Source organism: Vicugna pacos, chromosome 34, assembly GCF_048564905.1.
Source record: "Vicugna pacos chromosome 34, VicPac4, whole genome shotgun sequence".
NCBI classification, from domain to species: domain Eukaryota; kingdom Metazoa; phylum Chordata; class Mammalia; order Artiodactyla; family Camelidae; genus Vicugna; species Vicugna pacos.
In genome coordinates this window covers 22310848-22338622 of record NC_133020.1, presented here as the reverse complement: position 1 = coordinate 22338622, position 27775 = coordinate 22310848, and the positions used below count along the sequence as shown (strand labels likewise).

General features: G+C 55.2%; 2 protein-coding genes across 7 annotated transcripts in view; both read left to right on the top strand.

Annotated features, from left to right (window-relative positions):
- Nucleotides 1–1965, top strand: part of MICAL3 (microtubule associated monooxygenase, calponin and LIM domain containing 3) — a 143888-nt gene extending 141923 nt beyond the window's left edge. For all 4 annotated transcript variants that reach the window (XM_072954453.1, XM_072954451.1, XM_072954450.1 and 1 more), the window contains one exon: nucleotides 415–1965. In XM_072954453.1, coding sequence (XP_072810554.1) covers nucleotides 415–592 — 178 coding nt within the window. In that variant the 3' untranslated portion in view covers nucleotides 593–1965. The remainder of the gene's footprint in view (nucleotides 1–414) is intronic.
- A 5292-nt stretch (nucleotides 1966–7257) lies between these two features.
- Nucleotides 7258–25859, top strand: BID (BH3 interacting domain death agonist). 3 transcript variants are annotated; one of them, XM_072954459.1, is made up of 6 exons: nucleotides 7258–7331; nucleotides 18573–18634; nucleotides 21665–21866; nucleotides 22846–22985; nucleotides 23777–23989; nucleotides 24837–25859. In XM_072954459.1, the coding sequence occupies exons 2-6, from the start codon at nucleotides 18623–18625 to the stop codon at nucleotides 24846–24848; spliced, it is 579 nt and encodes a 192-aa protein (XP_072810560.1). In that variant the 5' UTR covers nucleotides 7258–7331; nucleotides 18573–18622; the 3' UTR covers nucleotides 24849–25859. The 3 variants fall into 3 exon arrangements, 2 of the variants coding, with proteins under 2 accessions (XP_072810560.1, XP_031526688.1); XR_012066874.1 differs by lacking the exons at nucleotides 7258–7331; nucleotides 18573–18634 and having other exon boundaries at nucleotides 21300–21866; nucleotides 24837–25096; nucleotides 25384–25859; XM_031670828.2 differs by lacking the exons at nucleotides 7258–7331; nucleotides 18573–18634 and having other exon boundaries at nucleotides 21300–21866.
- The last annotated feature ends 1916 nt before the right edge of the window (nucleotides 25860–27775 follow it).

Sequence of the window (27775 nt, the reverse complement as noted above, 5' to 3'; positions counted from 1 at the left end):
TTGCTCCGGCTCCAGATTCGTCACACGGTCAGGAGGCCCAGTGGCCTGAGGCCTGAGGCTGCTGCAATTTGCTTTTAGTTCACAACACTGGAAAATAATGCCTTTGGGGGCGAGACGGCCCTGAGTCCCCGGCCCTGCGGTCGGACAGGCTTGTCCTGGGCGCCTCACTTTGGGTGAAGGCTCTGCTCCTCCCTTCATTGTTCCTGTGTTTGCACCGAATGAAGCTGACAGCCTGGCGAGACGCACGGTAGCTTCATATCCTCTCTGTCAATTAACTTATTTTTTCAGTACTTGAAGCAACTTCATTTTTGTATCTTTACCAGAGACACTGGTGGCCTGGCACCTGGGGTGGTGGTACAGAGGTGTGTCCCCACCGACCGAGCTGGTCACTCTATTTATTCCCCTCCTCCGTAGTGTTGCTGCCCCGGAGGCCTCGGGTCAGCTGAGACCCCCATGTGGGTCCCGGCACCCGCTGCCTGTCCTCCACCCGGCGCCTGACGTCTGCGTCTGCACCGCTTGCTCGTCAAGGACACATTTCAGCACCTTGGGAGCCAGGCCGCACAGCTCAGGTGCCATCGGCCCTCCCTGTTGAAATCCTGGCTCTGCAAAACCCACTTTTTCTCCTCAGTTTTGGTGCCAAGGTTTCACCTCCCACAACTCTTACTAAAGGAAGTTCTAGGCTGGCTGTACCAGCAGGTGTGGGACCCTGCTCGGACCCACCTAGTGGAGATGCGCTGTTGCGGCATGGGAAGGGCTCTGGCCTGAGCCCTGCACACACATCCTGGGGGCACCACGGAGCCGGCTTCTGCCGTGGGTCAGCCAGGGACCAGCTGTGTCCAGCTCACAGCCGCTGTCAGAATCCACGGGGCTGTGCTTGCCGCAGAGCAGGAGCGCACGTCCAGCCAGGAGCGTTCCCATCAGTGCCAGGCCAGCGTGAGGCCCTCCAGCCAAGTCCTGGTGGGGAAGAGAGGCTTCATGGCCGGACAGGTGGGGCATCCACAGGAACCACCGCGTGCCTCAGCTTAAAGTCATTCTCACCGCAGAGGAGCAGAAAGCTGTCTTCTTTGCTTTGTCCAAAGCCACCATGCTCTCCTGTGGAATCCAGGAGACGTGCTGCCCCAGCCACCACAGTGCTGACCTGGCCTCCTCACTGCCCACTCTCTGAGTGAGGGGATAGGTCTCCAGTTTCAGTCTCTGTTCTTAAAGGGGGACCGGAGGGTGGTCTAGATTCCATCTTTAAGCCCCGATTCATCGCCCGTGTGGCCTTTGCCTGACCTTCCGCCCACCTAGCAGGTGCTTCGTGCCTGCTGGGCCCGTCCCTCGCAGTCCCTGCCCACCCGGGATGAGGACGGGTTTACAGAGTGGCTGCAAGAGACGCTGGATCCAGCTGTGAGGCCTGATGCAGCAGGAGCACCAGGTGCTGGGCCCGCCCTTGCTGCCAGCCAGTGCCCTAGCCAGAGAAGCGTGTGGGGCCTGACGAGCTCAGCCAGCCCAGCCCCTGGCAGCGTGGCAACCGCAGGGTCTAGGAAGCACTTTTCCCAGTCTCCCATTTTGTAACCACTACTTGCAGGTCCTTTTCGTGCCCTGCTGACGTGCTGCATCAGTGTGTCTGACTCTGGACATGCACGCAGCCCTTCCCAAGAGCCAGGTCCCCTTGAAGGCCGGGCGGCAGGCTCTCTGTGAAACGCCAGTGTGTGAGCCCAAGCCCCAGGCCAGGGCAGGGCCACCAGGTTCAGGTCCGGCTGAGGGGCAGCCCTGCTCAGATGGCGTCCTCTGGCCTCTGCCCCTAGAGCTGTCCTCCAGCTGTCCTTGACCAGCAACGAGACACTATCTTTTCAAAAGAGCAGGGATTTTTTTAGTGGGGCAGAACATGGAGAGTTTAAAGAAAAAGATTAAAGGTGGTAACAACTAATCTACAAAGGGAAATGGGCCATTTTGTGCACAATAAAAGTTTTTGAAAGAAAGCGTAATTCTTAAGTCATTTTTCTGGACTTGGCAGTGAGCTCTCCGGTGGGAGGTGTCCCCACACAGTGGCACCTCAGCGCACATTTGTGTGTATGATTTTTAGCCACCTTTACCTTGTCCATGTTGTCCTGGCCTGGCCACCTGTGACCATCACCCGAGAGAGTGTCTGGAGCGACCCAGGTGGGCAGAGGCTGCTCTCCAAAGTGGCGCCAGGACCCTCTGGTCTTTGACGTGGCTCCTCCTCGCTGGGGGTCCAGCAGCCCTGGCAGCCTTCCCTGCCAGCACTGCTCTGTCCTCAGGCCCACCAACCTGGGAGTACAGTGCCGTGGTTGAGATGTGTCCGCCTCTCCTAGTACGTTCAGAGCACAGGGTCTTGGAGAGAGTGGAATTGTCCCTGAGAGGCTGCGGGGACAGTCCTGGGCTACTGTTGTGGCTCCTCTGCCCTCCCCGCTGTGCTGACCGTTAGGAGTGTGGCTGACCTGGCTATCACCCACAGAGCTGGTCCCCTCTGGGGCAGCAGGAAGAGGTCGGACAGTGACAGGTGGGGGTGAGCTGGCATGGAAGCCGGTTCCTGGAGCTTCTGGTCCCAGTTCCTGACGGATGGTCAGGGCCATGCCTGTAGGCCACGCCTGTCAAGGGCTCCAAATCCCTCCGGAACCTGCCCTCAGGGTCCCGCCCGGAGCCAGAGTGGAAACTGGGAGGGACAGAGGCTGCCGTTTCATTTCACTTCACAGCTCAGGAGACCCTCCCTGGGTGATGCAGTGAAGAGGGAAGAGATGTCCTCCTAGGTGGGCTGCGTCCTGCACCGTCCCCTCCCTGAGGTGGTCCCGCAGCTGCGGCTTGAAGCGGAGCTGCTGTGGGCCTGAGAAGGCACCTGTTACCGGGACAGATGCGAGGGAGATGCCCTGGGGGGACAGGAGCTCGCTCGCTTCTCCGTGCCCAGCACGGCCTTTTGGAACAGGGCGCGCATCTCGCTCTGAAGTAGGTTGGGTTCCAGCCTTTGGATCTGCTGGGACAGCTGTGGTGGTGGCCGAGGCCCAGGGCCAGGCAGGATCCTAGCTGAGGATCTTCTCGCAACAGAGGACAGTTGGACCGAGCGGTCTCTGCATCGGGCAGAGAGAGCACCCGCCAGGCCCGGGCCATGTCTGTGTCCACACAGGAGCCGCAGAGCTGGGGAGTGAGATGGCTCCTGACTCTCCCGAGAGGTCAGAAACCAGAGGATGGCGGGCTGGCTCCCTTGTGCCCAGGACAACTCGGGTGCGTCTGGTGAGCCCACAGAGCTGAACTTGTTTGTACTCGTCTTAAATACTGAGCTGAATCCTCTGTTTCCTCCCAGGAACAATTTGCCGGGTACTGGCTGCTCTCCGCAGGCAGCGTTCCCGTGACTTTCAGATGGGCCTCCCTGAGGACAAAGGGCCCTCACCTGAGTGGACACCCGGAAGGCCGGGCCCCATTCCTGGAAGGTGTGGAGAGCAGCCTGGGCCCTGCCAGGTCCTCCATGGGGAGAAGTTCAGAGAAACCTTGGGAGAAGACAGTTCCTGACACTGCCTGGGGAGGGGGCCGGGCAGCAGCCCAGGAGTAGATGCAGGACATGACCGTTCTGACTGTATTGCTACAGGTGGGAGCCAGGGAGGGAGGGAGGCAGAGAGGTGTCTCCTCACGTGGCCAAAGTCAAGTGAGGTGCTAGATTTTTCTTCTCTGTGGTGTGGAAGACGGTCATTTTCCCCTGAATATGCAAATTCACAGCCTCAAGGCAGGGACGTGCCTCCAGCCATTTGGTGTCCATCAGGGCAAGGCTGCCGCGTCTGCCCCTCCCACTGCCCCCTTGCTTTGGCGGGAAGAAGTCTCCAGCAAGAGCAGCTACATACGGAAAGGGACGGGCAGCAGAAACACTGTCTTGTGCCGTCAGCTCTGCCCAGGCTGAGGGCAGCCCCTCCGCCAGTGCCTCGTCTCAGGAGGTGGACGCTGGAAGGAGAGAGTGCCTCTGCCGTGGAGAGGCAGGTGGGAGAGTGTGAGGGGTGAAAAGATGTCTGGACTCAGAACCCAGCCACGTGAGCGGGGCGGCCAATTTCAAGGAGCAGGAGGAGGACATGGGGGTTGATCCGGGATGAGGTCTCCGCAAGTCCGCTAGCAGAGGCACCTGGTGGCACCGCGTGGGGTGCAGCCCCCAAGGCCACCTGGGAAGTGGGCCTTCTGCTCCCACCAGGTCCAGAGCTGGAGGAGGGTGATAAATTTGGTGATTTTCAAAGCAAGTTCCCCCAGGCCTCTCCACCCCAACCCCACACTCTTCTCCCTGGCCCCAGGAGAAGACTGAGAGGCACAGACAGCTGTGGAACAGGCTGGGACAAAGCGGGAGGACTGCCTGGAGGGGACTCAGCCTTGGACCCTGGGCCTGGGTCTTCAGGTGGCTAATTGCTGAGCGTGATTTCAGCCAGCAGGAACGGTGGGGTGTGTGTGACCCCCCCCAGGGTGTGGGTAGGGCCACAGCCTAAAACACTTCCCATCTCCCCCCCCCCAGCCACTAGAGTGATCTCTCCACCCCTCCCTTTCCCCTAAGGCTCCCTGAAAGATGATCCCATGGGTCCTGTCCCCTCCCCAACCCTAACCCTAGGAGAAGCCACTTGAGCATGCAGTGAGTGCTGGACCAGGAATCTGATCTGGCTTCTGGCCCCAGCTTGGCTACTGCCTGCCTGTCTGGCCTATCTTGGACATGGCTTTCCACACCTGTTTCTACCCTTGCAATGGAAAATAACTCACTCTCTGCCCCATGAAGGGGTTGTAGGGCTGAAAATCGTTCACAGATTGTGTGCCTGTCCCTCTGTGGCCACTGGAGCCAAAAATGGGCTCCCCCTGAGGGTGACTCTGGGCCCTGCCCACAGCTGCGGTGCCAGGAAGTACACAGTTTTTGTGGGAGAGGGAGGGCACCACAGACGGGACTGGATGTGGGGAAATGGGCCTGGGGCCATGGGCAAAGCCTTCAGGATTCAAACTCAGACATTAGTTCTTCCTTCCCTGCCAGTGTCCTACATGAGAGTCCCGCCCCTGCAGGCTCATAGTCGACCTGTGTGTCTCTGCAGAATTCTGGATACTGATTTATATGTGAAAGCCGCCCCCACTGCCGCACCATCCGGAGTCCCTCTGCTCTTCCCCCAGAGCCCATGCTGACTAGAGCCAGTTTTCTCAGGAGCCGGTCAGCCTTGTCCAAGTCACTGCTCTGGTTTTCTGGGTGGGGGCTTTCCTGCCTAATGTTGGCTCTTGGCCAGAGAAAAGTCCAGGGGAAAAGCTGAGGGGAACATGGGAAATCCCAGCCTCTCACCTGCTCTGAGCTCACCTAGGAAGGGCATAAGCTTTGCCCCTGGTCCCGGGTCCAGCCCTCTTTCTCTGCTTCTCCCTCAGGACTTGTTCTTTCTTCCTGTCTAGATTCTCCCTCCTGTCCTTCAAGGCCCAGAGCCCCGACTGTGTCTTGGTGGGAAAGCACCTTGGAGGGGCAAGCTGGTCCACCCTGCCAGGTGGATCCTTTCATTCTGGCAGACACGTCTCCAGGGCTGGGATCGCCCCTCCACGTCAGCCCTCCTTGGCTTCCCAGGCAGGCCCCTCTGACCGCAGCACCTCAACCCCATTGAATTCCCAAGGAGGCACCTACTAGGGGTGGGGGGGATTGGAGGGTCCTGAGGTGTTGGAAATAAGCTCTCCTGGCCTCTGTTGGTCTGACTGTTGGTCTAGAGTCGTGGGAGGGGGGCATGTCCCTGCTGCATGCATGGGGCTCTGCTGGACCTGCCCTCCGCCGGGCCTTCAGCAGGAACTGGTCCTGCTCTTTACATATTTTGGGTGTTAATCCCTTGTCAGGTATGTGATTTGCAAATATGTTCTCCCCTTCCATAGGTGGCCTTTTTATTCTGTTGATGATTTCATTTGCTTTGTAGAAGCTTTTTAGTTTGACATAGTTCCATTTGTTGGCAATGTTCCTAGCATCACTACTGTGATACGTGGGGCTGCATGGATTGGTGGGCAGACGTGCACTGTGGAGCAGGGAATGTGCTAGTGCTGCCGTAGACACAGCAGCCCTTCACAATCCAGGAGGCCTCTGGGCATGGAAAGTGAAATTATGGTCAGAGTCCTGTGCAAGAAGGCAGAGAAGCGTGTCATCTGTCGTCCAAATTTTAGCAATCAGGAGTGGTGAGAGTGAGAGGAAAGCTGGGTGGTACTGAGGTTGGAAGGATTACTGATTATTTATATGCATTGGTTGGAAGTTAAGCTCCTCCTGACAAGACTGCAGTGAGAGCCTGGGAGCAGCTTTTTGGGGAGCATGGTTTGGCCTGGCTGGTCCATATACGGCACTAGCAATGCATTTGTGGTTCCAGAAATGAACTTACTGCTCTAGAGTGTGGTTGCCTTAGTGGGGTTGGTGGCTTTGCGGACGGCCTCAGCTGCCAAGTGAGGAGGTCTCTACCTCAGTGCTGGCCTGGCCTGCGTCTTCCTTTGCGGGGATAGAGTGCTGAGCTCCCCCGATGGGTGGTTTGTTTTGTGATCTCAGACATCGTAAGAGTGTTGCCCTTTCACCAGTCACGCATTTATTGGAATGAACCTGATCTTGTTTGGAATATCTAGATTGTCCCTTTTGACACTTCCTTCAGAGCCAATTTAAGCTGCACATAAAACCCAGATATTTCATTTAAAGTTAGGTGTGAGATAAGGTTGGACTCCTCGAAGTGGAAATTGGCAAGTTCCGTCCTTTCTTTGCAGAGTGGTGAAATCAGTCACTCCCTCTTTCTCTTTTATTTTGGCTGCCAGGAACCCTATTTAAAAGTATTTCTCGCTGTTTAATCACTTGGATATGCAGCTCTGATAAGAAATCAAGTTGGAGCATAGATAACACTGCCTAGATTTAAAAACTTCCATTATGTGATCTTTATTGCAATAGTTTTAGTCATCGTAAAATTGGTGCCATAGTCATTTAAGAAAAATTGGAAAGTACAAAATGGAAAATCCCTGTGATTTTATTATTTTACAGTAAACAGGCGATAGTTTCTGGTTATATTTCCTCCCGGTCTTTTTCTTCTTTTTAAAATTCAGTTTCTATTTTCGAGTTCGAGTTCGCGTGCAACCTCCGCCCTGGTCCCCGGGTGTCCTCTCCCAGCGCCTCTGCCTCCGGGCACCTGCTAGGGGGCGTGGCCCGATCGGGAGTGGGCGTGGCAGGGCCCGGGGGGGGGGCTGTGACCGGAAGGGGCGGGCCCAGGACGGGGCGGAACTGGAGGAAGTAGGCGCGCGGCGGCTGCGCGCTTGACGCCTTGGAGACGCCGGCTTTTCCCGCCCGCGCCCGGCGCTGCGCGCGCCTCAGTCCCGCTGCCTCGCGTGTGAGTTCGGAGGTGAGTGCAGCCCCGCGCCCAGCGCCCCGGGTCCCCGCGCGTGCTCCTTCCCGCCGCCCCGTCCGCGTGAGGCGGCCGCGGTCCCGGGCCCAGGCACCCCCCCGGCTCTCACGGCCCTGAATACGCTGCCGGAGGCGGAAGTGGGTTGTTGAGTGACTTAGTGGCCAGGGACCCTGGGAGGCCGGAGACCCTCGGCCACCAGGCCGCGTGCGGGGCTCGGTTCTTTGATCCAACGAACCAGTCGTGCGGCGCTGCCCGGGTCGCGGCGGTGGCGGCGAGGGGTGGGGCTGGGGGCCGGATGGCCCTCCCTGGGTCCTCACCGGGGGCCAGATGGCCCTCACCCGGGCGGTGGTCTTCACTGGGGAGTCCTCACTCGGGGGGGTGGTCCTCACCCCTGAGCCCCTTTCAGGCGACTCCCCCCGGGCCCTGCCCTTCCAGCGGGCCTCCCTCGGCGGCCTCTGTGCCGGGGCATGTGGTTTCCACTCCGTCGCCACCCTCGGGGGCGCAGACACGCTGGCGTGGGGGCCTCTCCTGGGCCTGGATCCCTGCCTTCTCGGGGCAGACCCTGAGCCAGGGCCCCCGAATCCTGGGACGGGTCTGTACTCGAGCTGGGCGGAGGGTGGGGGGGGTCCTTTGGCTTTAAAAGCTGAGGTGGCTCCAGGAAGGCGTTGCTGGGAAGAGGAGGAAGCGCCGGGGCTGGGGCTGCGCTCCTGCCGGAGGGAGGAGCGGCGGGGAGAGGGGCAGCATTTCGGCAGGGGTTCAAGGGCCAGCTTCCCTGCGCTCGGTGCCGGGCTGCCCGGGCCGGGTAGGGGGCTCTGAGGGACCGGGTGCTGTGTGGCAGGAATGGCAACTGTGATACACTGGGGTACAGGCTTTGGAGCGAAGAGCTGCGGGAACATGCTCTGGTTCGTGTGCGCTGTCTGGGGTGGACTCTGAAAGATGAATAGGAGCTTGCCAGCAGTGCAGGGCCCTCTGGGGGAGGTGCCCTGCTCCCTGGTCTTGCAGGGGGAAGCTCACAGCCTTAGCTGCCCTGGCGAGACTAATTGGAGGAACCGAAGTCCACGCATTTGCTGGTGAAAATGGCCTGTCCCAGCCCTGAGAAGGAAGGGTGAGGGCACGGGGTGATGGGGCCTCCCAGGGCAGCAGTCCTGACCAGGTAGAGGGCAGTGAGTGGTACTCTAGCTGTTCTGTTTCTGTCTTGTGCAAGGGGAGAGACGGGTTTGTGTCCTGATGGTGGACTGTGTGCATCTTGCTGGGGGTATCCAGGGACTCTGCCTCTTGCCGTGGCCACTGTAAGTGCTTCTGTGGCAGCACTTCTGGTGACCATTTGTCAGGCTGGAGATGTGGCAGCCTGGCGTGCCCCCCAGGCAAGCCCCCCACCCAAGTGGGCCTCCCTTTCATCTTGGCTGCCACCCTTGGCTGGCTCCCCAGAGACCACTGGCGGATCTGCAAAAGACAGCTAATTGAGGATGGTGACACAGCTCACTGCGTGGGGCACACGGGCAGAGCACTTTGTGTTTGGACAGAAGGTAATCAGTTATCGTCCGTCCCTACTTTTCGGATGGGGAAACTGAGGCTCGGGGTGGGGGGAGAGTAAGTAACTTGCCCAGGTTCACAGCGGAGGGAGACTAGCTGGCCGCCGGCACTGCCTGGGTTTCCCAGCCTCTACCCCATCTCCCCCGTCCGCAACTGTTACACATGGGGCGAGGGGCAGAGGAGGACGCGGTCTTTCTGCAGGCCACCTCCATTGCAGGTCGCCGGGCCGTGGACCCTCGGACCCTCAGTGGGGCTTTTCCCCAAGACCCCTCCCAGGCAGGCTCCCAGCCCCTTTCGCCACTCCTCTCCTCCCCTTCCTGCCTCTTTGGTCAAAATGAGGAAGTTTCTGATGAAAGGATGAAAGACAGACAAGCATCTGGATGAACCGCTGAGCTGCCGTTTCTGGAGGTTCTGCTGCAAACTGAGTTCTAGGTTGGCTGTTGGGTTCTTGTATGCAGCCAGGGTCCTAGAAGCCATCAGCTCAGAAAACGAGGAAGTGGTTTGTTGTAAATTACCCCCTGCCCTCAGTAATCCTGTCAGCTTGGTGGTGGGGGAGGTGGAAGCCGAGGTAGTTTGAAAGGGAAACAATAGAGTAGGTGTAAGAGGAACTGGTGCATGGACCTTCTGCTCTGGTGGCAGGACATGTGGCCGGGGGTGCGGCTGCCAGCACTTGAGGAGAGGCCTCTTTGGGGTCTGGGGCTCAGCGTCACCAGAGGGTCTTGGAGACACCTCTCTCCTTCTCTGACTCTAAGGGCAGGGTGGTGGTGGAGTGTTGAGACCAAGGCCAACCTAGACGCCCTGCAGTAGCCCCTGGGACACGCGGCCCCTGCTTAGGTCTCAGAAGCCCAGGGCTTGGGCAGGTGGGAGCAGCAAGAGACTAGGTCGCTGAGGCTTTTGGCACCAGGAGGTGCACTTCCGAGGTTGGGGTGTAGCCCTAGGCCTGTGAGGGGCTCCCCCCTCTTGATTCCAGCTGTCTTTTTTTTTAAACCACTTTATTGAGATGTCCCACATGCCATAAAATTTGCCCATTTAAAGTGGTTTTTAGTATATTCACAGCGTTGTGCGACCATCACCACAATCTTATTTCAAAGCTTCTGAGCACTCCCAGAGGAAACTCCAAACACACCATTCTCCCGTCCTTCTCCCCCAGCCCTAGACCCGGCTCATCTACTTTTTTCTCTGGATTTGCCTCGCCTGGGAAGTTTGTGTAAATGGAATCATACAACATGTGGCCTTTTGTGTCTGGCTCCTTGCACTCAGCATGATGTTTCAGAGTGCATCCATGCCGTAGCATGTATCAGAACTTCATTCCTTTTATGGCTAAATAATACTCCATTTTATGGATAAACTGCATTTTCTTTATCTATTCAACGGTTGATAGACATTCCGCTTTGGCTGTTTTGAATAATGTTGCTGTGAACATTCACATACAAGCTTCTGGGTGGACGTGTTTTCATCTCTCTCATATGTATACATACATAGGAGTGGAATTGCTGGGTCATATGAAAACTGTTAAACGTTTCGAGGAACTGCAAAACTTTCAAAGTGGCCGCACTATTTTACATTCCCACCAGCACGGTGTGGGGTTCCGGCTTCTCCACATTTTACTAGTCCTGGTTATCGTTTGTCTTTCTGATTCTAGCCATCCTGGTGGGTGTGAAGTGGTGTCTCATTGTGATTTTGATTAGCATTTCCATGATTAATTATGTTGAGTGTCTTTTTGTGTGCTTATTGACCATTTGTATATCTTTGGAGAAATATCTATTAAAATTATCAAGTTCTAAGGGTTCTTTATACATTCTGGATACAGGTCCCTTGTCTGAAGAATGATTTGCAAATATTTTTTCTGATTCTGTGGGTTGTCTTTTCACTGATCCTGTCCTTTGAGGCACAAAAGTTTTAATTTTCAAGAAGTCCAGTTTATCTGTTTCTCTTATATTGCTTGTTCTTTTGGTGTCATATCTAAGAAATCACTGCCCATCCTAAGGCCATAAAGTTTCATTCCTTTGTTCTCTTACAAGAGTGTTATAGTTTTAGCCCTTATATTTAGGTGTGGCATCTATTTTGACTTAATTTTTGTGTATGATACAAGGTCGGGGCCCAAATGCATACTTCTGTTCCCTGTGATCCAGTAGTCCCAGCACATTTGCTAGAGAGCCTGTTCTGTACCCAGGTCCTGGCCCCGCTGTCAGAGATGAGTTAACCATGAATACGAAGGTGCATTTGTGGGCCATCATTTCTGATCTGTTGGTGTGTGTGTTTATCCTTTGCCAGGACTGCGATTACTGCAGCTCGTTGACAAGTTGGGAAGTGTTGAGTCCACCACGTCTGCTCTATCCTGTGCCCTTGCATTTCTTTATGCAAGGGAACCTTTTGTCACTTCCCCCCCAGAAAAGCCAGCTGGGAGTCTGCGAAGACCGGTGTTGAGTCTGTGGATCAGTCTGGGGAGTGTCACCATCAGAACAAAATACGTCTTCCGGTTAGAACAGGAACGATCTCATTTATTTAGACCTTCACTTTCCTTCAGTGACGTTCATAGTTTCCAGTGTACAAGCCTTACACCTCTTTCATTAAGTGTATTCCCAAGTGCTTTATCTTTTTTTTTACTTTTTTAATTGAAGTATAGCCAGTTTACAATGTTGTGTCAATTTCTAGTGTACAGCATGGTGCTTCAGTCGTACATGAACATACATATATTCGTTTTCATATTCTTTTTCACCGTGAGCTACCACAAGGTGTAACATACAGTTCCCTGTGCTGTCGAGCGTACCACTTCCTCAGTGCTGCTCTGTTTCTCGGTCTCACTTGCGGGCTGTTCGTTGAGGACATGTGGAAGGACGGCGGGTCTTGCGGAGACTGTCCTGCAGCCTTGGTGAACTCGTTTATTACCTCCAGGGCTGTCAAGTCAGTATATTTTAAAGCGTCTCAGTTGGTTCCAGTGTGTGCAGCCAGGGCTGAAAACCTGTGGGCTGGATCAGTGGTCCCCGAGCCCTTGGGATGGGAGGGGAAGGAGTTTCCCCAGTGTCTGTGGAGAAGGGTGAGAGGCGGGAAGCTGGGTTCCAAGGAGGCCGAGGGACCAGTGTCCCAAACTCCAGTGTCCTTCTGTCCGGATGAACCCGGGTGGACCGAGTGGGTGGAAGGGAGGTCACAGTGTGTCCGGGGGACATGTAGAAGGAGCCCACATGTAAATCAGGCAGTTTCCCTGAGCTCTGCCTTGATCCTGAACACCGCTGAAAGGGAAGGACTGCCTTCTTACAGCTCTAACAGTGATACCACTAGAGCTGGCAGCCACCTTAGAAATCTGGTTCCCTCCTCCCAGTAGAACCTCAGGCATATCATTTTGTGTTTGTATAGAAGTCGTGGTTTCACCTTTTTTCTTTAATTGGTATATTTGGAGTCACCCCTGAAAGCAAGGCTGGTGGGTCCGTGCGTCTCCTCTCAGCTCCTGGGGTGACTTCTTGGGGCGGGTGGAACCTCTCTCTATCCTGACTGGGGTCGTTTGGTTTCTGGTTTGTGCATGTGGACCAATTACCCCGTTTGTGGTCTCGCTGACTGAGGGTGTGGGCCTGTGGTCCTTGTGGGCAGAAGACAGGGGTCTGTTCTCTGCTGGGCAAGACTGGACAGAGAGTCGGACGGTTGGGACGTGTCTGTGTGTCCGTGATCTGTCTTGAGCTCAGTTCAGGATTTTGTGCCCACCAGGAAGAACAGGCCCATGTTTCTGTGTTTTCTCTGGACCTGGGGCTGGCATCCTAGGACGGATGCTGTGTGCCTCCTGTGCTCCGTAATTCACAGAGGCCTCTCTCTCCCCCTCTGGGTCAATGTGGACATATTTTTTTTTCATTGTTGGGGAGTTAGGTTGTGAAATGTCTTAAATGGAAGGAACTCTATTCTGATTGACTTGTGGGCCTAAATAAATGCTTATATAAGTCAAATACTTCTAAAATTTCCAGAAAATCAGGAAATTGTTCTTCTAATAACTTATATGTATTAGACTTTTAAAAGGTTTAAAATGCACAGAAATAAACTCAGAAATGTTTTTAAGACTACAGGTTCATAAGCAGACTCAAAGATAGAACAAACCAGTGGTGACCAGTGGGGAGGGGAGGAGGGAGAGGCAAGACAGGGGCAGGGGATTGAGAGGTGCAAGCTGTTAGGTATAAAATGAGTCAGCTACAAGGATGCGCTGTGCAACACAGGAATGTCAGTATTTTATAATAACTGTAAATAGAAGTAACCTTTAAAATTGTGAATCACTGTGTTGCACACCTGTAACTACATGTGTAACAACTATGTTCAAATTTAAAAAAGAGTTCAGGTTCCCATGATTAAGATAAATCTTTGGCAAATGAGAATAAATTAATAATTTTTGGTTAAAAAAGTTTTCTCTGATTTATCAGTATTATACTGAGTATATGTAATACTCAATATTCAATATACCAACATAGTGTAATAAATTTTATTCTACTTGGTCCCCTCCAGATTTCTACAGATTTACTTATCAAATGAGCTGATGTTACTCTTACATAATGTTTAAGGTTATGAAAAACATAAATTTGTTTTCAACTAAATTGACTTGAATTCTGATTGTTTTTAATAGCATTCCAGCTTTGGATGCTGTACAATAAATTGAGTCAGTTAATGGGCAATCACTGTGTACCTAGATAACGTGGAAATAAGGCAGGATGCTAAAACATTGGTTACCAGGTATAATTTTAATGGTTTTCAATAAACTAAGCAGAGGCTCTGCCTCTGGCCAGCAAACCTGGTTGTAAGGCCCCGCGCTGCACCTCGAAGGTGTGCTGTGTCGGGGGCTGGTCCTCCGTCACCACTCACCTGCTTCTCTGTGAAGTGACCTCAGTCACTTGGCTTAAAAGTCACAGAAACACTTGTGTATAAGCTTTTATTTTCAAGGAAAAGGAGTAGCTGTTTTTTTCCTCTCAAAGCAGAGTTTCTCAAGCTTTTTTGGCCTCTGGATGCTTTTACATATAAAAACTACTGAGGAGCCTGGAAAGCTTTTAAGTTTTATCTGTTTTTTTTTGTTAGAAATTAAAACTGGAGAAAATTTAAAATATTGTTGATCTGTTTGAAAACACCAGCATGCCTGCTGCTTGTGAACATAATTACGTGTATTTTGCAAAACAACATTTTTAGTGAGAACGACATTGTTGCGTATTTTTGCAGGTCTCTTAAATGTCTTGAGTCTAAAAAGAAGCTGTGAAACTCCCAATTTAGCAGAGTTTGTCTCGATGGTCTTGCCTTTGCTGTCAGAAAGAGAGATTATTATCTGCCAAGTGGGTGGCAGAGAGTCTGTAAAACAGAATGTTTGCTATTTTGTGTCTTTGGGGGAAACAGCCCCACGGAGGACAAAGGCGCACCACTCATGATGAGCTAAGGTCTTGAGTTTCGTTCACTCTTGACCAGATCCTGTTTCTCAGCATCCATGGTCCCATCTGTCAGTGCCCAAGTGGACTCTGGCAGCACTTCCGAAGACTGGACCCTGAGATTAGGAAAAAAAACTTCCCACGATATCTTTTACACCTAAAGCGAGACTTCCCAGAGTGCCCCTGGAGAGTCCCAAAGGTTGTTCACCTTACAAAAAGATATATTATAAAATTAATGACATCTGTTTGAAGTGTTGTAAGAGCTTTGTGGGAAGAGTGGTCAGAAGAGGTGCAGCCCCTTGGTTACGTGTCTGGGTAAAATGTCACTAATGTAAGTAACTCAAACTGTGCTTTGTGGGAGCGCTTTTGCTGTCCACGATCCGGTTTTATTCCCGGGAAAACACTGATGGGGTTTGTTCTGCGCGGTACCCAAGAGAGGCGACCCCCTTCTGTTGTGACTTCGTTGGTTAGAGAAATCTGTGAATCACTCCCAGCGGCCAAGTGGTCAGCGATTGGGGCGTCCACAGCGGGGAAGGCTGGCGTCTGCACCTGACCTTTCCAGACCAGGCTTCCTCTCATCTGGCTTTAGCAGCCGAGCCTCAACTCAGGTGCGGCCCCGCCCTGCAGGCAGCATACACTGGACACCGGGGTTTGCCTGGAATGCTGCCGACATTTTAATTTCCACTTTCTAGACACACAAGGAAACTTTCTTAAACTGTCAGCCATAAAAATCTGGCAGACAACTGACATCTGGCTCTTACCTGCAGAATTCTTGTTAAGCCTCCTCGTTTTGTGTGGTGATACAGGGTTTTTTCCAAACTTTTTTTTATTGCGGTAGATACAGAATTTACCTTTTTAACTATTCTAAGTGTACAGTTTAGTGGCATTGATAAGGAATTAATTCTCTAAAAAGCAGACGGCTTCTCATGCAAGTGGGATCAGACAACATGTGTTCCTGTGTCTGGCTTGTTTCATTCACAGCATGTCCTCGCCATCCCATAATGTCCACAGTCACATAATGCTCACACTGTCACATGGTGTCCACGTTGTCACAGGTGTCAGAATTGCCTTCTCTTTTGTGCATGTGGTAAAATACACACAAATTTTTCCGTTTTAACTGTTTCCAAACGTACAAGCAGAGGCTTGTGAAGCCCACGCACGTGGCTGTGGCCCCGTCCCCCCGGCCCCGGCAGACCTCAGTCCACTGCCTGTGAGTTCGACCCCCAGGGACCTCAGAGAATCGCAGAGAATCTGCCGTTTTGTGTCTGGCTTATGTCACTCACACAATGTCCTCCAGGTCCCTGTGTGTGGTACTAGGTGCTGGAATTTCCTTTTTGCGGCTGATTGTATTTACCGTGTGGATGGGCACATTTCGCTCGTCTGCTCACCTGTTGAGGGACACTGTTTGCACCTTGGAGCTGCTGTGAGTAATGCGGCCGGGAAGGCCGGGGTGCAGCCCGTCTGTCCTGCTCTCACTTCCTATTCACTTCCTGTATACCTGGGGGCAGAGCTGCTGGAGCAGACCATGATTCTGTATATAATTTTTTTTGAAAACCGCCATACCGTCCTTTTGTTTTTTTAACCTGGATTTAGTAACACTGGACGAATTGAGAGCCCTTGTTCCTGAGTGATGCTCATGTGCTTGGGTGTGACAAGCCGCTTGTCACAGAACTGAGTTGTCTTGGGGGCAAACCTGCAGAGCCGCAGGGAAGCCAGTCTGGCCATGGGTCCCTGGTGGTGGTGGGAGGAGGGTCACTTCCAGGGGGCCTGGAAGGGCGGCGGGAGACCGAATATTCGGACAGACAGTGGGCCGACTGTATGCTAACAGAGGAGGCCCCTGCCCAGGAGGCCAGCCTGGTAGGTCGAGTCAGACTGCTCTCTGGCGACGTCCTGGAAGCTACATATTACCTCAGGACTTGGTCAGTAACTGACAGCTTCCCTGGTTTTTGTTCCTGCTTCCACCCTGGGTCTGCATTGGACTCTGCCCTCCAGGAACCTCCCTCATCGCAAAGCTCTCCCACCCTCTCCTGCCAGGTGCCAGTGTCTGGATAAACGGCCCTTGCTCCCCATGGCTGGGCTCCCCTTTTTTCCAGAGGAATTCTTACACCTTTGTGGGAACTGCAGGTGAAGCCTGTGGAGTTTTAGGCCTGGCTCCTACCCTCAGGCAGCAAAAAGCCCAGTTCGAGCTCATTGCTGAACTCAGGTTCACCTGCTTGCCACTCAGAAGCCATTGTCGAGGCAGGTGTCAGTAGAAAGGAAGGTGCTTTAATCAGAAAAGCCGGCAGTCTGGGGAGAAAGTGGACTCTTGCTCAGAGACCACGCCGAAGGCCCTGCTCTGCTGGGGTGTTTTCAAAGGGAGAAGGGGGGACAGTCCTCCCTGCACGGACTGATGGACTCTTCAGATGTTACTCTGCCCACGATCTGCCTGCGGGGTTGCCAGGGGGCTGTGGGGGCGGAGAGCTAGCACGGCCGTCATCCGGTCAGACTAGGCGTGGTGTGCATTCACGGAGCCTAAGTCAGGAGTTGGTTTCAGTTGCTTTCATTCCTGTAATTAGGTTCTCTTAAGGGTTAGAGGGGAACAGAAATGCGTGAACAGGAAAGGGCTGCTTTCAAGCTTCCTTACGAAAATTTCCAGACCGAAGTCGATTCTGTGCCTTTGGTAGCTGTTTAATGCCACGGATCTAAATTTGCAAAAGAAACAGAGGAGGCCTCGCTGGTTAACTAACGCTGCTGCTGCCAGGATGGGCCCGTGAGGCAGCCTAGTGAGACCGCCTGTGTGTGAGAGTCATCTAAGCCCAGGCTGGAGACTGTCTGGAGAAACTGCGAAAGACCCACATGCACAAAACCCCCGCGTGTTCCGGCCAGCTGGCCCTCTCTGGGTTTCTCGATTTGGGGCTACTGAAGGCCTCTGTAAGTGGCAGGAGACTGGTGCTAGTGCCAGCGACGTGCCCAGACATGCGACACCCTGCCTCCTTTCCTGTGGGTGTGGAGTGGTTTTATCGTCTTACTCTTTTCTCCATTAAATAGTGAGTTCAGTAAAATCTAGTATGTGTTCATTTAAGAAGGAAAAGTCGCTCCCCGGCAGGTCTGGGTCTTTTTGTGCATCTGTGGCTATAGACACATCAGCACAGCTGACCCTGGAACAGCAGGTCCACTCATGCCCATGGTTTTCATTAAAAAATGCCACACGGCCCCGGGCTGTTGTCTGAGAGTGCAGAGTGCAGGTCTGGGTGAATTCTGCGCAGATTAACCCCCGCGTGGTTCAAGGGTTGTTCAAAGGGTTAGGATATTTTGTGAAGACGGGAATGCGGCCAGTGTGAGTGCCATGGTCATGGACCAGGTGGGGGCGGCCGGTGAGGTGCTTCTGTGGAGAGCATCCTGATGCTGGTTCCTCAGAGCGGGGTGGCGGGGGGGGGCCTGTGGCTATGGCCGTGGTTTGGCCTCTTCCCTGGGGGCTGTTCTGTCTGCTGTGTCCTGATGCTGACAGTGGCTCCCGCTCTGCCCCCTGCCTGTCTGCCTCCACCTGTGTCTTTGCTCTTGGCCCCTTTCCTCCCAGACACTCAGCCCGCCCCGCCCCACCCCGCCCCGCCCCATAGGGTGCATGGGCTGGGGATGCATGAGGCCAGGGCACCCGGGACAGGGAGGTGGAGGCCACTCTGCCCTTCCTCCCTGAAGAGGAGCTGGCTGTCCGTTTTGTCTGTCTTGTCCTCCTGGGTGTTTAGGAACCGTGTGGAATGAGCGGGTGTGGCGTTTTGCTCTCCCAGATGCCAGCTCACTTGGTTCAGCCCCGTCTCCAGTGGGCTCATCTGGTCCCTTCTTGACGCTGGATTGTTTAGTCTGTAAGATATGCTGAATGGAAGCTTTAACCTTCTGTGTAACTGTCAGATATTCTTTCTCCTTTCTGTGGGAAGTTTCTCTTCTCTGCCCTTGAAGCCACGCTCATGGGGAGCTGGCCTGCCTGGCCACCGCTCGAGTGTGCACCACGGAGTCAGGGTCCGTGTGGTGTGCCCTGGGTGGTGGCTGAGGGGAGGCCTGTGCTCGGGTGGTGGCAGTGATGCAGAGACCCCCAGGGACGCTGGGTCCTATTCATGGAGGCAGCTCGGTGCGTGGGGAGTCTGTCTGCCCTATTTGCCTGAGCCATGAACTCGGGGTGGGGCCTCAGTCTCCATAACGGGGTTCTGCGCTCCCCAAGTTTCAAGCTGCAGAGGAAGTGGGAGCCCAGGGTGCGCACAGTTGGGAAGGACGGCTCCCCTCTTCCCTGAGGGGTCCTGGAGTGGGTGTCCCTGCAGGAACCAGCACCCACCCTGTGTGTGTTCTCTTCCAGGCCACCAACTTGGACCCCTGAGAGCCGGAGCCCGCCAGGCTGCCTAGGCCATGGATTCTAAGGTCAGATGCTGTGGTTGTCCCAGGGGAGGCTTGGGGGGGGCATAGTGGGGGGCAGCCCTGCGGAAGGAGCCTCTCACTCACAACTTCCTGGAGCACGGGGGGAGAAAACGGGCCTCTCTCGTCCCCTCGCCCCTCTTGTCCTCACCGAAGGACAAGGAGGCTTTCTGATTGAAGGCCTCTGAAAGGCTGGGAGCTCCTGGGAGTGGTTACCTCGGGCAGTATGGGCCAGCCCCCTTGGTGCCTGCCTTCTCGGTGCCTAAATGCTGCCGGGTGCCTTGAATGAACACGGGCGCGAGAAGGAATCATGGCGTTGCCAGTCATATCTGCCTGGTCTTCCTTCCTCTTCTGTCATGTCAGGGCCCAGCATCAGGTACCCCCAGTCCCACCAGCCCCTGTAGGAGGCGTCTGAGGAGGTGGGACTGTGAGCTCGGTGCCCGGGTTCCTGAGCAGCATCTGGCACCTGAAGGGTCTCGGTGTGAACCTTGCAAACATCCTTCTACAGGGATGTCAGCCACGCTGTTACCTGCCGGGTGCTGCAGGAGAAATGTCAGCTGGTAGAACAGAAGGGGTCTGGGGAGCTGCCCTTGTGCTGGCGAAGGCCTGTTATCAGGGTCCAAATTGCCCTACGGTGCCCCCTCTGACTTGCACCCAGGGCGCCGGCCGCTGGTCCTGCGTCTCCGACACCTGAACCAGGTGGGGGGGGCTGCGGAACCCTTCCCTTTTTACTTTTTCCTTCCAGCAGAGACTCGGGAGTCCCCCAGCGTTAGTTCGTGAGGAGACTCGCAGGCGCCTCCTCTTCCCCCACCAGAATTTGCATCTTGTATCTCTTTCTGACTTACATTATTTTCCAGTTTAAAAAAAAAATACAGTAAAATGTACATAGTGTAAAATTAACCACTGTAACGTTTTTAAAGCATAAGCTCAGTGGCAGTGCTTGTGCTCACCCTGTTCTGTGGCCGCCACCGCCCGGCCCCTCGTCCTGTGCTTCCTGGAACAGTGGCTGCTTCGGGGGCCACACGGGTGGGGGACTCACGCAGCGTGACCTCTTGTGTCTGACCTCACCGAGCACAGTGTCTCGGGTTTGGGGGTTTTGTGTGTTTGTGTGGTGGTGTTTAGCCACACTGTAGTGTTCTTCTGTGATGTTTTTTTTTTGGTATTTAGAAGAGCAAGAAATGAAATTGGTTTTAGGGCTTGCGTGTTTGGTGTTGCCTTCTCTAGGTTTGGACACCAGCACTTTTCCAGTGTATCAGACACGCTGGCTACCTGTCCATCGTTTTTTCTGCATTGGAACTGACTTTATAGCGAGAGGTACTTTGGTCCAGCAAGGTTTCCTAAGTCTTCATCATTTCTCGTAACTCAGTTTCCCTGTGACCTAAAGGGGCAGCCATCAGAGCACCCGCCTCTGAGACGTTCATGTCAACGGTGGTCACTGGTCCCTCCTTGGCCCGTCCCCGGCTTGTCCCCGGCCTAGCTGGTTCTTGGTGCTGGGCCGACTGCCCATCCTGGGGTCCAGTCCAGCCTGTTGCTGTCACACTGTCAGAACGGACCCCGTCCATGGGCTGCCCGCTCGCAGCTTTGGGACCCACGCCCCTAACATGAAACGCTTCCCTCCCACCGTCTTGGATGCTCGACCTGGCAAAGTCGGTGGCAACTAGTGCGCTGCAGCCAGGCTCTGGGACCCCATTTGCCAGCCTCTAGGTGAAGGGAGTCCAGGCAGAAATGGCCTGATTTAGTTTCCTGGGGCCGCAGCCACGAAGCCCCACAAACTGGGTGTTTTCCCTCCGTGTCCAGAGGTCTGAGGTCCAGGTGTTGAAGGGTGGGTTCCTCCTGGAGGCTCTCCTGGTGCCTGGCTGTCTGGGCAGACATATCACTCTGGCTCCTGCCCTGTCTTCCCATTGCATCTGCCCCTCCTTTCTCTTGTAGAGACACCAGTCTTTGGATGGAGGGTCCTCCCTAGTCCACTGTGGCCCGACCTTAGCTCATGCCATCTGCAAAGACCCCATATCTGGGAAAGGTCCTGGGGTCAGGGCTAGGATGGCTCTGGGGGCACCGTCAGCTGCATGGCCTCGGCCCCGGTTCCTCCTTCCCCACCAGGAACCTCCCTGAGGCAGAAGGGAAGCACTTTGAGTTTCTAAGTTGCCTTGTGCCACCTGGCCTCACCGTAAAGATTTAATACGTAGAGCTTTATGTACATTTTTACCTTTTTCAGGAGTAATTCTGGAGAAGGCTTAATGGCAACATATGAGCACCTGACTATGCATGTTATTTATTTAAAACAATTTGTTCTCTAAAAGTTTTCTGATTTTTCTTTTTGCAATTTTTTTTTATTTTGGTGGTGGTGGTGGAGGGAACTAATTGTATTTAATTTTACAATTTTTTTTTAATGGAGATACTGGGGATTGAACCTAGGACCTCATGCATGCTAAGCACACGCTCTACCCTCACCCAGTTTTCTGATTTTTCTAATGAAAAACATTAGGGACCTGGAAGCAACTGCTACCTGCACCTGTGTTTTCCTCTCATGGCCACTTCTAGCCCGGGACGTGTGTCCGTGGGCCCTGCTCTGGGCAGGTGCCAGGCGGTGCCCGTCGTCCCAGCTCTTGGGGGGGGGGTCTGCCGTCATCCAGCCGCTGTGCGTGTGCGCCTGCAGTCAGCGCCCCGGGAGTCCCTCCTGGTTCCCTTGGGGCCGCCTCGGCTTCGACAGGCGGCATCCTGTCCTGGTAGTTCTCTCTGTAGGCTCGGTCAAGGGGCTTACCCACCTGAGCCGGCCACAGCTGGCCAAAGGCAGACGCTGTCTGTGGTCACAACTGCCCGGTCTGTACTGAAAACCTGCTGGATGCGTGGCCAGTGAAGGAGGACGGGGGGGCCTGGCAAAGCGCGTTGATGCAGGGCTGTCCGCTAAGTCTGCGTCTGCCTGGCTTCCGTCCCCGAGAGGAGCCACTTCTGCAGCAGCAGCACTTTGCCCTCACCTGCGGGCGGGCACGCGGGTCCCCGGGCCAGCGAGGCCGTCTCAGGTGGCTTTCATCTCAGGTCAGCAACGGTGCAGGCCCCCAGGATGAGCGCATCACCAGCCTGCTGGTGTTCAGCTTCCTCCAGAGCTGCTCCCCCTCCAGTTTCCACAGAGAGCTGGAGGCACTGGGCCACCAGCTCCCCATGTGCACGGCCCTCGACGATGAGCTGCAGACAGATGGCAGCCAGTGGAGCCACCCCCTCGGGGGCGCAGCGGACACAGGTAGGCATTGGGAGGGCTGTGGGCTCATCTCCGCCTGGTTCCTGCTGCGCGCTGCCCTCTGGGCCACTCCAGCCTCCGGACCTCCGGCTGCCTCGACTCGGTGGACAGGGGTGTGGCCCAGGGATCCAGCTGCTGTGTCTCCTGGCTGGTCCCCTGGGGAAGGATGAGAAGGCCTGGGGGCAGGAGGGACAAGCAGAGGCTGTCCCTGGGTGGCTCTCCCACACCGTCCCTGCTTCGGGGCCCCAAAGCCTCGCTGGACGCAGTGGCCAAAGTGATGACAGTAGGAAATGAGCGTGTGGACGGGGACCTAATGAGGTTTGGAAGCAAAAGGCAGGTAGAGGCTCTGGTGGCCACCTCGTGATGCTGACTCGTTCCCTCGGCTGGACTTGCCGTGGCTCCTGAGTTGCTGGAAGGAGGTGGGAGAGGCTAGGCAGTCAGGGCTGCAGGAGTCGGGTGCGGTGGAGCTGGCAGTAGCTTCAGCAAGAACCCGGGGTGGGAAGGCCAGGGCCCGGAGCGGTACTGAGCACAGTCAGTGTGGCTGGACCTCCGATGGGAACAGTGGACGTTCAGGTCCAAGGTCACGTCAGATCCGGGTGACCTGTCCCTGAAAGTGAGGCAGGTGCATGGAAGGTTTTGAGGAGAGAAATCAAGCTCGAGTTGCGTGCCACGGTCCAGGCTGTGGGGAGGCCAGCAAGACAAGCCTGAGGGGGCACTGGGGGCCCAGGGGGAGGGGGGCTGCATCCAGGACCTGTGATGCCAGCATGGCCGGGCTGCAGAGCCCTCTGGACCACTTCCTGGGCAGATGGCTGTCAGATGCAGGGGCCAGAGCCCAGCTAGCTGCAGCGGCTGTCTCAGCATCACGGACCGTTTTCAGGAGCAGGGGTGGGGAGATGCCGGCTTTGCTCCAAAGCAGAACCGCCGTGTTCTGGGAGGAGGGGTCAGCGAAGTGTCGTCTAGAGCCACCCTCTCTGACGTTTAGTTTCTGCGAGTCAAGAGGAGGCCATCTGGGACATCGCCAGGCAGCTCGCACAGATCGGGGACACGATGGGCCGCAGCATCCACCCGGGGCTGATCCAGGGCCTGGCCGCGCAGTTCACAAATGGCAGCCTCTCGGAGGAGGTGAGCGCGAACACCCACGGGCGGTCAGGAAGCGGGGGCTGCTCAGGGTCTGTCCTGCACCTCGGGTCCTGACTGTCCACAAAAGAGCTGGAAATAGGACCAGCCTGACGACCCTTCAGGTTAAGAAGAACTAAGTAACTTGACACGAAAAACCCAAACTTTCAGTCAGATCCAGCGTTTGGGGACAAAGCCCCCAGAAGGTGAACACGATGTGTGTGGCTCTTTCCTCCAGTTCAGGGAGTTGACTGAGGGAGCCTACAGAGCTAAGTCCCCACCAGGGGTGGCCCCACAGGCCGGGCACACCCCACAAGGCCGTCAGGCATGTGTAGGAGCCAAGGTGGGGGGGTCCACTACTGATGGCTAAGGACGCAGGGGCCCCCCCAACACTCAGAAATGTAGTCCAGGGTCTGGCCCGTCCAGGGAGCTCCCTTTTGAGGTTTGAAGGTGTCGTGGCGCACAAGCAGCTGTGACGTTCTCTCCCCCTCAGGGAAGGTCCTTTGGGGCCTATGGTCCATGGAGGCCTCCCCTGGACGGGCGGGAGGGGTTCCTCCTCTCCCTGCACCCTTGCATGAGGCCCGGATGCCCTCGGTGGGCACTGACCCTCAGCTCAGGTGCTGGGGGGGGGGGTGTCTCCGTCTGCCCTCTCAGACCAGAGTTGTCCTCACTCCCCTCCAGCATCTGCTGCTGACAGCGCTCCTCTGAAAGGAAGGCCCCTTCATGGCTGTCACTGAAGGGCGGCCTTCCTCCAGCAGGAGGAGGCTGGTCAGCGAGGCTCTGTCTCCTCCATGCAGGACAGAAGGCGGGGCTTCGCCACGACTCTGGGGCAGCTCCTCCAGGCCTGCCCCGCAGATGTGGACCAGGAGAAGACTTTGCTCGTGCTGACCATGCTCCTGGCCAAAGAGGTGGCCAGTCACACGCCAGCCTTGCTCCAGGACGTCTTCCGCACAACGGTGAACTTCATCAACCAGAATCTTCTCACCTATGTGAGGAACTTAGTCCAAAATGTAAGAGCCAGCAACACCAGCTCCTAGGCATCTCCCCTAAGGTCTGAGACCGTCCTGCAGGGCTGCCTGCTGGTGACCAGACCCCAGAGAAGGCAGTCTTCCTGCTCAGGAAGAAAGGCCAGGTTCTGCTTCTGTGAGCAGGAAAGGCACTGGTGGGAGGTGGTGAAGGCCGACTTGGCGCTCATGACAGGATGGAGGCAAGGTGGTGGGAGGTGCCCAGGCTGCCTCCCATCTCCTTGCGACTTCACCTTGTCCCAAAATGAGTGTAACTTACGTGATTACCAAGGAGGATCAGCGGTCAAGAGGGGACTGCAGTCTGTCTTCTAAGCAGGGAGTTTGAGCCCACAGCTCTTTGTGGCCCAAGGAAGAGGCCAGGCAGGCCTTAGGCCTCTGGCTTGGGTTTATTCACAAACTAGCTGGAAGGGAAGTGGGCGTCTTGTCTGAAAGTTTGAAAACATTAGTGAATGTCTGGGCTTTTACTTGTCAGAAGCACGGCTCAGGCCTCTGACCCTCTTCAGGTTCCCTGATGAGCCTTGAAAGCGCGTGCTCTGCATGGTCTCCAGCTTCACAGGCGTCTTACAACTGGGGTGAATATAAACCCCAATCCAGTGTGAAAGCACGCTGAATCGTGGGGAGGGGAGAAGCCCGAGAACACGAGTCTGTCTGTTACCAGCCCACCCGGTGTGCGGGGCTGAGACAGCCTTGGTTCAGCCCTCGGCGCTGTGCGTGACTCGGGGGGAAAGCCTGCGTTTGCAAAGCCCCAGTCCACTTCCACCGACTGCAGGTCCGGGCACGGGGGCCTGGCCTGCGGGGCAGACAGGCTGACTGTTTTCCGTCCCTGCCACAGGAGCTGGACTGAGTGCACCACTCGATGAAAACGGGGCTGGAGACACCTGAGCTGGTGACAGCAGTGCAGCTGCCTTCGTGGGTATTTAAGCAGCTGAGAGGACCATCCCAGAGCCGGTGTTTAACTGGGACCACTCAGCAACCTCCCTTCCACGCCGAGTGAGCATGTGCACATGTGACTGTTGCACGCCATCACCTGAACCCGTCCCCACGCCAGGCCTTTACCTGACGTCAGCTGTGAGGGCCCCACCTACTGTAAAGGTGTTTAAGTCTTTTTGTTTTAAAAAAGTACCCACTTTACTGCTCCTGAAAGTGCAACCCTGGGGGTGGTCTCAGGGCAGCAGTGCTCTGGGTTTTTGAGGCCCAAGCGCTGGAGGGGGAGGGACATGCCCCTTACGAGTGAAAAAGCCACCCTGGAAGGAGGGACAGCCTGATACCAAGGAAGTCCAGTCTTCCTATTTAAAAACCAAAGGGCACAAGAGGTCTGGGCTCTGGGAACATCAGGCCTCAAAACGTGTTTTTGACTTTTTCCTTTTATTTGAGTCAAGAACCAAAGGCACTTAAAAGGTGTGGAGACGACTTCAAGTCAGCCAGCTTACAGAGTCACCACGCACCCTCTTCTCACGGAGCTGCGCCTGGGGGGTGGTATCTGGAACCTTCCCTCTCCCCAGCCGGCCCCTCAGCTCACCCCTGCCTGAGGGCTGCGTGTGGAGAACAGCTCTCCGGGCATAAACATGAAAGAACATTTAGTCTTCCAGAAAGCCAGCATCTGAGAGGCTCCCTTTGATGGGGACACAAGTCAGAGCATAGGCAGCAACACACCACTCAGCACCAGAGTCAACCAGGGGCACTTACGTTTCGAAACAGCGCAGTCCAGTCTGTCCTGCTGAGGCAGAGGCAGGCAGTGGACGTGGGGCCCGTGCACACATCAGCCGGAGCAGATGCCTTCGTGACTGCGAGCGTGGTGCTCTGGGAGGCACGTGAATAGGGCAGTGAAGTAATAAACATGTTCTTGTCACCAAAACCCTTCTCTCCCTGAGTCTAAATTTATCAGAACAAAAGATGACTCCACATGGTTCAGCACTGAACATGACCACCCTGGGGCCAGGCCACCGTTGGGACACATCTTCCAGGGACGCTCTCGCTAGGGGTCCTGGACTTACTTTGAAGGATTCATGTCCCGGTGGAAACAGGTCAAACCACACGAACCATCCCCTCGTACCTCTGTCTCACTCAGGGGAGACTCATTTTTCACAGCATCCTCACCTGCCACTTTATACATGTTTTAGTTGTAAAATTTTCCAGGCCAAGTCAGATACTTTCTCCCCATTACAAAGTTTCCAGTCTTGAGCACATCCTGGAATTTGGTGCATTTCACATAATACAGTCCTTGTGGGCAGAACTGGAAAGTATTTGATTAAGACTGTTTCATCTGCTTTTTAATTATTTAAGTGACAGATAAAGACAATAAGCTCCCTCCCAGAAGGTGCCCGGCAGTGCGGAGAGCCCGGCGAGGCACCTGGCATCTTCGGAGGGTCAGGTCACTCTGACCTCGAGCTGGGGGCTGCGCGGGCTGCCTTTCGGGGTCACAGCGCCAGACGCCACTCTCCCCCGACAGCCTTGCCAGCTGTGCAGACCGGGCCTTTGGACGCTGTGGCCATGTTCTCAGGGCCGTCTCAGGCCACAGGCCTGTGTACTCAGGACACGGGACTGCTTACCTGGAACCACCCCCCTACGTCGAGGGCACGCGATTACCACAGGAGTGGAAAGGGGTCCATCAGTCCCTTCAGATCTCATTCTATGACACCTGCCACGGTGTTCCCCCCACACTGCTTCTAACTGAAACTCAGACTGGAGCTGCGTCCCTTCCCCTGCTGGAGAGCACGCAGCCGAAAGGCAGGTGACAGGAGGGGACAGCGGAGGAGCCTCACAGGTGCCACCTCACCATCTAACCCCAGTACTTCTGAGGGGCCAAGAACATGAGAATCTGTGATAAACTGAACTCAGAATGAGTTAGTACAAAGAGGCACTTTCAATCTGAAGAAAGAAACTGCCAGCAGGAGGAACGCAGGTCTAGGGAAAAGCAGATGCCCCCTCTCCTCCGCTGCTGGCCAGCGACCCCCGCTTACCACAGCTCTGGAGCCCCCGGTAGCGGTCACATCAGTCCAGACTGACAGGAGACAGGACCCCAGCTCCCTGTGACTCCCGGGGAAGGAGGCAACGAGCCAGTCACCTTAAGACTTGTCTGAACAGCATGTTAGCTAGCCAACGCCTAGTGCCAGTGAGCACCCGGTGGGGAGGTCACTCGGAGGAGACGGGGAAGTGGACTTCACGCCCCTGAGAACAGCACCCTGAGCCACAGGGGCACAGACAAGCCGGTTGTAATTCAGGGACCAAGAGCACGGTAAACGTTCAGCTACTTGGCTACAAGTACAACCACCACACCTTTGACAAAAGGGTATTATTCTAATACGGAAAAACGTGCCCACCTCACCGCCGACCCGTGGGGACGCAGAGGCTTCGCACAGCGCAGGTCGTGGTCCTCCGGAGAACAGGAGATCCAGCATCAAGTGCGCTGCCGGGATGGACACGAGACAGTGCCTGGGGGGAGCTGACCCAGAGGCCAGGAGCTGTTTCTGTGAAGTGACCACACAGCCCACAGCCCCTCTGGATGAAGTAGGACCACCCCTCAAATTCTCTGTAAGATAAGTTTGTGTAAACAGTCAAAAGAAATTAAGGGGGAGGGGAAAAAATCTTACCTACAGTACCTTTTATTTCTGTAAAACGTCTCTGAAAATAACCTTAAAATTCCGTGGGTTTGACGTTTCTCCACGTTTCCTTCAGGGAAACAGGCAGAGCAAGCGTGGTTTTTGTGTCGGGATTATCAAGAGGCCGAGGAAATCGATTTCCACAGGAAATTAACGGTAGCTGTGGCTCACA

What these genes read in the sequence shown, in the direction of transcription:
- BID (XM_031670828.2), top strand. Translation starts at nt 21,518, where the DNA reads ATGCAGGGCTGTCCGCTAAGTCTGCGTCTGCCTGGCTTCCGTCCCCGA. An exon ending in CGGGGGCGCAGCGGACACAG is followed by an intron (nt 21,867 to 22,845) that starts GTAGGCATTGGG and finishes TCTGACGTTTAG; the next exon opens with TTTCTGCGAGTCAAGAGGAG. An exon ending in ATGGCAGCCTCTCGGAGGAG is followed by an intron (nt 22,986 to 23,776) that starts GTGAGCGCGAAC and finishes TCCTCCATGCAG; the next exon opens with GACAGAAGGCGGGGCTTCGC.